At 43.8% G+C, this 10,157-nt stretch overlaps 1 protein-coding gene across 2 annotated transcripts in view; it reads right to left on the reverse strand.

Moving 5' to 3' along the window:
* Nucleotides 1-9,933, reverse strand: part of LOC134446418 (oxysterol-binding protein 2-like) — a 158,228-nt gene extending 148,295 nt beyond the window's left edge. For both annotated transcript variants that reach the window (XM_063195791.1, XM_063195790.1), the window contains exon 1: nt 9,542-9,933. In XM_063195791.1, the coding sequence (XP_063051861.1) occupies nt 9,542-9,699 (158 nt within the window). In that variant the 5' untranslated portion in view covers nt 9,700-9,933. The remainder of the gene's footprint in view (nt 1-9,541) is intronic.
* Nucleotides 9,934-10,157: the final 224 nt, after the last annotated feature.

The raw sequence follows: 10,157 nt of genomic DNA on the forward strand, positions 1-10,157 counted from the left end.
CCCCGAACATAATGGACTATTAATAGAATCCTCACAGAGCTGAGGTGGATAAGGGTGTGTGTGTGTGTGTGTGTGCGTGTGCGTGTGCGTGTGTGTATGTGTGTGAGAGAGAGAGAGAGCTGCCTACCCTGAAGGTGAATTCAGGTGGAGGGTTCATTGCGTGCATGTAGAAGTAAAGGGGGTGGGGATGCAGAGGGCCAGAGCTTCTCCCTCTCGTTGTCAGCACTCAACTCCTACATCTGGACGCACCGTCAGTGTGTCATGGCAAGGGAAACTGTCTACGACACCCTCTCCACAGGCGTACCCCAAGAATCAGTTCTGGGGCCCCTTCTGTTTGTAATATACACCTCCTACCTGTGACGTGTCATTCAAACACATGGGTTCTCCTACCACTGCTATGCTGATGACACCCAGATGTACCTGTCGTTCCATCCAGAGGACACCATAGTTTCGACAAGCATCTCTGCCTGCCTCACCGACTTGTCAACGTGGATGAAGGACGACGGTGATTGACGACGAGCTGTCATGCTCCAACTACATCAACTAAGTCACCTGGACCTGTCGATTCCAGATGTTCAACGTGCGGAAAATCAGACCTGTGCTAACCCAATATTCTACACAACGACTGGTCCAGGCCACGGTCCTATCCCCCGTTGACTACAGGGAAGATTAGACTTCTGCATCTGCGCACCTCAATTGTCGATTGGGTCTGGTCGTTAACCAGCTCCACGTTTATGCATCTGCGCCCGAGGTCTCGTTGCGAGCCACATTTGAAATAGCGCGATTACCTTCACCATCATTATTTGATCATTCCATCATCCTCACTACCATCATTATTTGACACACCCAGTCTGTTTTCACATGCTTAAAATGCAGGCATGGAAACAGTTGACTCTACTGACATGTGTTTACATTCGGTGAACAACAGACTACGGTAGTCGGACAGCAGGCATTGTGCCACGATCGTTCAACTGATGCAGTGTTTGCTACTTAGCATGTCGCTTCGTGTATTTAAACACATTTACACACAAGGCATTAATATAGTTTTTAACAGAATACAGCTTTGCTCTCGCAAACTACCGCCATTGCGCTGCCACAAGAACAAGGAAGTAGCGACCAATCAAGCGCCTTTTTGCATGCGTCCTCCGCGTCCGTCTGACGGATAGTCAGGATTTTTTAGAGGCACTCGACGACGGGCGCAGAGCCTCTGCGTGGGGGGCGTGGTCGCGCACAGACACAGGACGAACGGACGGACGGACGCAGAGGCTATGCGTCCGAAGCATAAATCAGGCTTACTGCAACTCATTCATGACAGGTCTACCTGCTTGGGCGCTAAAACCACTGATAGTCCAGAATGCGGCGGCACGGTTGATATTCAACCGATCGCCACCCGGATCAAGCACAAGGCCTTGACCTTTGCCTACAAAACCATCACAGGAATGGCCCCAGCTTATCTGAAGGACTTACAGGGTTCCGACACCTTTTTCATGAACAACTTCAAGCACTTTTCAAGTACCTTCAAGCACCAAATTTCTGGGGGAGTTTGACTTGAGACAAATTCAAGCATTTTCAAGCACTTCACCAAACATTCAAGCATTTTCACAACCTTGAAAACACTTAATTGAAATTCAAGCACCAGTGGGAACCCTGGACTTACTAAAGCCTTATGTTACTGAAAGAGAACTGCGCTCCTCCAGCACAAGCCATCTGGCTCTGCCATCCATTCACCCTAGGTACTCTCAGTCAAGACTGTTCTCCGTTGTTGTACCCAATTGGTGGAACGGAAGGGGCAGCAAGACTAAGCACATCACTTGCAGCCTTCAAGAAGCAAGTGGGTGGGAGACGTGACGCCTTGTTTTTCCGTAACATTGGTTAAAAACCTACAAAACTGTTATTTTCCTTTAAAAAACAAATGTCAATGAAAGAAGATGTGGTACATTATGTTTCATATTAGTCTTAGATGAGAAGAAACATTTTTGTTAAGATTTATGTAAAGGTTTATATGTCAAATTTCCTGCGGTGTGACTGTAACATTAATTAAACAATATATAATAATATATATAAATTAACCAACAACATTTTGAATAATGTATGAAGCATTTGGCATGATTGCATAAATCTTAACTTTAGATTAAGATATGTAAATGTGGAAAAAACTCAAGACAGTAATATTAACTACAAGTTCAATTTCGTAACACAAATTGCGTCCTGTGGGGTGACATGTATGTCAATGTTTGTGAATGGGCAGCTGCAAAGCCAACTACAAGGGTCTTAAAGACTGGATCCTAACCAGTCAGTACCTCAGTTATTGGAGAGTGCTGTGGAAGTTTAAGGTGACTATTAACCTCTTAATATGTCTTCATATTGCAATCTTTCTGTCACGCAATGCTTAGGTTCATTTTATGGTGTCCTGTGGTGTGACTGCTCTTATAGGAGGGAAAAAAAGTGTTTTTATTAATGAAAACACATATTAAGATTAAGCACAATATCATTATCAAGTTAGCATGAGCTCAGATGTCAGTCATGTATACAAAAGGATTAAAATGGCCATAATGCAGTGAATTCCCTGTGGTGTGACTCCATTTTCCTGCGGTGTTACATGCCTATGCTATGTGTTGATGCAGGACACATTTTCCCAAAAATGGCAAAAATAAGGTGAAATTCCACAGACCACTAAGTGCTTTATTTTTTTCTATTTTTTTCCAATTTTTATCCATCATTTTTTTCAGGAATTTGAAAAACTTTTTTTTTTTTTTTGCGTTACGCCCTTAAACGTCAACCACCCAAGTAAAGACTCTCCTCTTTCATGAGTATCTACTACTGTGTATGTGTGTGTGTGTGTATACACACTTAAAAAAAAAAACTACTAACCAACCCCTCTTTGCATCTGCACTTGTTGTTCTGTATATTTCCTGTGCACTTCGTATTTGCTTGTGATGTTGGCTATGATTATGTCCTCTTTTGAAAGTCGCTTTGGTTATGAAGCGTCTGCCAAATGCAATGCAATGTAATGTAATGTAATGTAATGTAATGTAATGTGTGTGTGTGTGTGTGTGTGTGTGTGTGTGTGTGTGTGTGTGTGTGTGTGTGCGTGTGTGTGCATCAATGTGTATGTGTGTGTGTGTGTGTGTGTGTGAGAGAGAGAGAGAGCTGCCTACCCTGAAGGTGAATTCAGGTGGAGGGTTCAGGCAGAGAGAGTAGAGAGAGAGAGAGGTTCCATTGGCCCATTGTTTCCTGGTTCTATTATGGCCCTCCTTAGGCAGACGTCGGCAGACCTAAGAACTGTTCTATTCATTGTAGGAGCATTATGACACGGCCCTTTAGGCAGACCGGAACCTGGTCGCGTTAGGTGCCCATAGAAACCTATTATGTTGGCATATCTCTATATACTTAAAGAATCTCTGGTTCAGGTGTGTACTGTTGCGAGTCCTAACCGTACTTACCTGCCTCATCTGTCTAAAAGCTGTGTGTGTGTGTGTGTGTGTGTGTGTGTGTGTGTGTGTGTGTGTGTGTGTGTGTGTGTGTGTGTGTGTGCGCCCCACCTCTCTCAACAGTCTCCTGTGCCCTTCTCACTAGCTGACTCTGTGGCCATAGTCACGGAAAAAGCCAAGTCAAGGAGGTAACAAAAACACATACACACACACACACACACACACACACACTCTCTTGCAGACATCCATCCACATTCACACAAACAAACAATAAGTGTTGGAGGCTTGGCAGCTAGTCTGATTACAGTTTTTCTCGATTGCTTACACACAATTTCTGGAATCATGTCTCGAATTCTCTAATCTCTACACACAAGTCCAAAAAACTCACAAACAACGGGCAAAACTCCTCACTACCCCTGAAAAATGCACGTCTTGTCTCAAAATGATGTACTCTCTTCTCAAAGGGAAATTTTGTTCTCAAAATACAAACACAAGCATCATTTTAATTCACACTCATATGAACCATTGAACACTAATGGTCAAACGGTAAAACACTTATACTTAGCACGGCGCACAGTAGACCTTATTTTGTTCAGTGTTCCACTTACTGAAGGGAGAAACTATGGGCCTAGCCTACATTTCAGCCATTTATATTTTGAGAAATAAGGCTACATAATACACATGCAGGGGTCTATGTAATGAAAAAAATAATAAAACAAAATAGGAGCAGAGATAAGAATTTAAGATTACTGTGAAATTGTTAACGCATAAACAAAAAGGGTCTAAGAGGGTAGGCTATGCCTTTTCCCCACACACACATAGGCGTACACATTCTACATGAGGGGTGCTGGTCACAGGGCCAGTTTTTCAAAATTCCTCCCATTAAAAGGGCGGAACAACATATTACACATTTATGTCTATCCACATTCATTACACATTCATTTCTATGCAGCCCGATGTCTCCTTTGCCTTGTCAATGAAGGGCTGTCACCTAACTCATTACAACTGTAAAACAAAGCCTGGGGAGTGTTAGTAAACTCATCCCAACTGTCCCTTCCCTTTTTTTTTTTATTGCTCCCAAACCCAAGTTAACTACAACAACTTGACTAGGCTTTTGATCCCTCTGTCTTTCAAGCACTTGTGGTTTTCTCTATAGGATGTATTTACTCCAGGAGAAAAATGCGAAGGAAATCGTAATTCAAATCGTTTTTAACAAAAACGGCAATCGTAAAAAAAAAAAAGAAAAAAAAAAAGTTAAAAAAAAGTAAAAAAATTTTTTTTTTTTTTTTTTTTACATTTTCGGAAACTATGGCGGCCAAATTTAAACTATGGCGGGCCGCCATAGTTTCCTCAATGTATGGGAAACACTGGGTTATCATTCTGTTGTAAAATACTGAAATAATGTTTTCAGACTCAGGGTACACAGATGTGTGGCAAAAACATATGTTTTACACATTTTTCAGACATCAAAGAAAAAAATCACTAATTTACTGTAAAATATTGGGTAACCACCCACATGTATGCAAGTGCACCCACATGCTGGGGCTCTCGCCAAGTTACATGTGGGACCCAAACCCTGGACCCCACATGTTTTGACCCCTTTTGTTGGGGTAGTTTTGATGTTACTGGTAAAAGTAAAATTAAAAACATTTCCTCACTGTGTGTGTGTGTGTGTGTGTGTGTGTGTGTGTGTGTGTGTGTGTGTGTGTGTGTGTGTGTATTGACCGATTGCTCAGGGATGGGGGTAAGTGGCACACACCAGAAGTGTGTGTGGACCACCTACACACACACACACACACACACACACACACACACACACACACACACACACACACACACACACACACACACACACACACACACACACACACACTTCTGGTGTGTGCCACTTTTCCCCAATATCTTTCACTGCAGCCCTGAGCACTCGGTCAAGGGGTCCTTGAGGGAGATGACCTAGCCTACATGCTGATGATGAAGTGTGTGTGTGTGTGTGTGTGTGTGTGTGTGTGTGTGTGTGTGTGTGTGTGTGTGTGTGTGTGTGTGTGTGTGTGTGTGTGTGTGTGTGTGTGTGTGTGTGTGCACATGGTGATGAACCAATTATAGGGAGAAAGAGAGGGATAACATTTGAGCGACAGCTGCATTATGTGTGTGTCCCTGCTCACCCCTCCTGCACGCACGCACACGTGCACACACACACGTGCGCACACACACACACACACACACACACACACACACACACACACACACACACACACACACGGCAGGAAGGCAGGCAGGGAGACAGGCAGGCAGGGAGGCAGGCACGGAGGCAGGGAGGTAAGCAGGCAAGCAGAGAGGCAGGGAGGAGGCAAGTAGGGAGGGTAGGAGGGAGGGACAGAGGGAAACATGAACTGTCTCCACTGGAGGCCTGCTAAACAACAGGTGTCACTGCCAACGCGTCACACACACACACACACACACACACACACACACACACACACACACACACACACACACACACACACACACACACACACACAGGTGTCACCTGTAGGGCAACTGATAGATTAAATGTGTTTCACAATGTTGCAGTGTCAGTATAAAGGATGCCAACTAGCTGAGTTCGGCGTAGAACGTTAGTAAACCTCCCTCCCAAAGGCTCATACAGTATCGGTAGTGCTGAGATGTCTGGACCTTTAGCTCAGTGGAATCGGGGGTCTCGTGTTCGGGCCCCGAGTGGTGAACTAGCGCAGATGACCTCAATTACACTGGTGCCATAGACCGGGATGGGAATGAGGTTTAGGGGTGAGTGTAATAGATTCCAAATAGCAGAGTTCGGCGTGGAACCTATGCAAACCTTCCTCCTCCCGAAACCTCATTTATCGGTAGCGCTCATTTATCGGTCTGGACAGTTAGCTAAACAGTAGGGTGCTATGCCTCCCATGCCCGAACTGGAGCATTGCCTGGCAGGCCGCAGGTTCAAGCCTAGGGTGTTACATAGGGGTGTAACAATAGAAATGTAATGATGCATCGATCCTACAGCCGACGACTTAATCGAATCATATCGTGGGGCACTCTTATGCATCAAAAATAATCGAATCGCTGGCCCCTGTCCAATACCCTTGATCCATAACATAATAGAAGTCGAAAAGTTATTGAAAAGATCAAATCATATCGTATCGTGGGGAATTCTTAAAGTGATACTGTCTCATTTTTGGAAATGCGCTCATATAATATTACGCCTCCCCTTGAGTTAAGTAATTGACTTTTACCTTTATCCTGTACTTTCAACCGTTCTCTGAGTACAGCAGTGCAAATTTTACCTCCAAGCTAGCAGTTAACATTGACTCCTATGAAACCAGTTAGCTGCCAGCTGGTCTCATAGGACTTAATGTTAACTGCTAGCATGGAGGTAAAATTTGCACTGCCGTACTCAGAGAACGGTTGAAAGTACAGGATAAAGGTAAAACTCAACATAACTCAAGGGGAGGTGTAATATGAGCTTATTTCCAAAAATGGGACAGGATCACTTTAAGGATAGAAAATAATTGAATGATCCTGCTTTGAGAAATCGATACCGTACCGTATCGTCATGGAGGCTGTGATTTACACCCCTAGTGTTACATCAGCACTAGGTTTCATTCTGATGTGCTACTTCATTTTCACGGGAGCATTTAGTGACTATTTACTGCACTGATTCCTGGCCCAGAACAGGGGTAGATTCCAAGGTATGTTGTGTGGGTGTGACTCTACTTAACCCTGTGCTAATGTAGGTCCAATTCAAATCCAACCCCCCCCCCCCCCCACTAACCCTACTTGGCATTTGCACTTATTGTTGTGTATTTGTGTATCTGCAGGTGTTGTAGGGAACAACTCTTTATACTGTAACACAGGCAAACAGGTAGTTATTGGGTCATTTCACGGGAAATCAGACACTTTGGGACCCGACCGTCACAGATTTCAATCACACTTGGTGTGCCTTTTTAGCAGCAAGGTAGCACCCCAGAATCTGACATGAATATTAAGGGAGAAACAGACAAATGAGGGTAGGACACTATACATTCAGCCTTGATTATATCAGTCAGTGTTAGTCACAGAAAGATATCTGTGGTATTGTTTGAAAGCTCTTTTCTGGCTCTACATATTACACAATCAATCAGCTTGGAATACAATAACCCTCAGAATATTAACTATGATAAATTGAAAAATTAAAAATCGAATATCTAAAAAAAACTCGTATTCTAAAATGGCCGATTTCTTGTCTAAACATAGCCTGTAAGGTCATAAACAACATCTGAAAATTGAGTGTTTGGTTCTTCATTAATTTAAGAGATAATGGGATATACTGTAAAGGTTGAAATGAGTTGCAATGAAGTAGTAATAGAGTAGTGTCAGGGACAGGACTGGACTGGCCATCTGGCATAACGGGCATTTACCCGGTGGGCCCTGCACCCTCGTCGGTCCCTATTTCAGGTACTCAAAAACAACACAGCTTCTGCCCATTGTGAATGGACACAGTGGAAGCTAGACCATTTTCTGCATTTTTCATTTCATTTCATTTTTTCTGCATTCATTCCTACCCTCACATGTGAACCTTTCCTAGTCTGTTTCTCCCTTAATATTAGTGTCAGATTCAAACCAATGCAGTTCAAAGGTGCTACCTTGCTACTAAAAAGTCACACCAAGTCTGATTGAAATCCGTGTCAGTCGGATCCCAAAGTGTTTGATTTCACGTGAAATTACCCTATTGTCGACTTGCTCAAGATAAGCCTGATGGCATCCAAAGATGTTCATGACATGTTCAGTTATTGTCATCACTGCAGCGTGTTATTCAAGCAAGGGAACAAATAGTTGTTTGTGTTGTATAACTATGTCCTTGATTGTAAGTCGCTTTGGATAAAACCTGACAAATGTAATGTAATTTAATGCAAATTATGATGGCAGCATTTTTGAGAGAGAAATAGGGTACATGATGATGTCACACTCCGTATTTGCTGAGCTCAGAGCTGTTTGGGAACAGGAGAGTGTTCTGTTCAAGTCCTTTGTCAGGCTATTTCATCTGACCGGTAGGCCTATTGTCACAGGTCTTGATGGTTACAGCTTTCTGGGTAGTTTTAATAGCTACAAACATTTTCTCACATGAGTATTGCATTTATAATGGATTTATACTGTCTCCTGCTGTGGAAATTCATTTTTAGTTATGTATTTCGTGTTGTAAATAGATCAGGAGATGAATGCATTTCTATTGCATGCTGTTTTATTCTGCACTGTAGTAGTACATTCCATTCTAATTAATGCCCCCCGATATGTAAAATTAAAGCACAACTCCACAATTCAGTTCTGGTGTTTTAATTAAGAGATGTTGACATAGCCTAGGCCTACTCCCATACTGAACAAAAATAGCACATGCACTAAACGCCCGTTTATTTTGAATGACTTTCACCCCCATAATAACAACGTTATTGCCGTCGTATGCAAGCAGTAGCTGGCTGATGTAAAGGAGGCACAATAATTCTGGAAGATACAATGAGCCCGTCTCAAAACCTAGTGCAGTGCAATTCCAAGTGTATCAGCCTCATTAGTCACACCCAGTGTGTGGATACTCTTTGGTGAACTCTACAGAATATCCAATCACTGGGTGTGACTAATTAGGCTGATACACTTGGAAGTGCACTGCACTAGGTTTTGAGAAAGGCCCAATGTTTTGTTTTCGCAGAGTAAAGTGAGAAGAGCTGAGCCCCAGCTGACGCCACCATCAAATGAGATGGGTCACGGGCGGCTGTTTGCCAGCCTGCTAACACCAAGTTGACAGACAAGGCGGCTAGCATTTACCTCTACGCTCAATGGGCGAGAGAGTACGTCTGACAGGACAGTCTCACGTTTCCCACCCACAACAGCGAAGTTGCCAGACGGCCACACGTAAAACTCACGAAGTGCAATGTTTGACTAGCAAGCTAATGCCTGCTGTCACAACACTAAAACGTGTAGCACAGCTACATCTTGGCAGGGAGGAATATATGACAGTTTAGAAGTCGCTGAGTGAAGATGACCAGTAATCGACAAATTGCCCTCGGTTTACAAACAGAGCATAAACACATTTGAACCGTTTGATTTGGCATTATCAAACCTACCTGTAATAGGAGAGAAGTCCATTGCTGAGCACAAACCATCTGCGTTGATATCCTTTCAGATAGTTAGTCCATTTAAATAACCAGCCTTTGTAAGTATCCGAGCCCGGGGCTGGCGTTCCAGCGGTGGTGGACCCAGAGCCTTTGCCCTGGTCGCTCATCCTTTGATCAGCCTCAGAGTGGGCTTGACAGGGCAGGGTAAACAGGGGAGGGAATGGTGGGGATAGACACTATCCTGCTGCTGCTGGAGCCCGCTGCAAGGAGCGGCCGTCCGATCATCCCCATACACTCAGCGCCTATGAGCCTGTGAGACAAGGCGGAGGAGGGTCTATATGTAGGGGCAGCGAATGAGAGACGGGATGAATAAAAAAGAGAAGAGAAGAATCGCTTGCTGCGCGCACGCACCCCATTCACATGACGCTGGATGGAGCACGCAGCGCAGGGATGGAACTGATGCTGCGACGCTCTGATGTGACGTATGATAACAGTGGACAGCACGTGATTCGTGGTCACTCCGACCAAGAGGAATACCGGTATACATTTATCAAATTCAAAACAAACAAAAAATTGTGGTTTTCATTTTCCCTCAGAAAACCAAATAACACACAACACACACACA

Source organism: Engraulis encrasicolus, chromosome 3, assembly GCF_034702125.1.
Source record: "Engraulis encrasicolus isolate BLACKSEA-1 chromosome 3, IST_EnEncr_1.0, whole genome shotgun sequence".
Taxonomy (NCBI): Eukaryota; Metazoa; Chordata; class Actinopteri; order Clupeiformes; family Engraulidae; genus Engraulis; species Engraulis encrasicolus.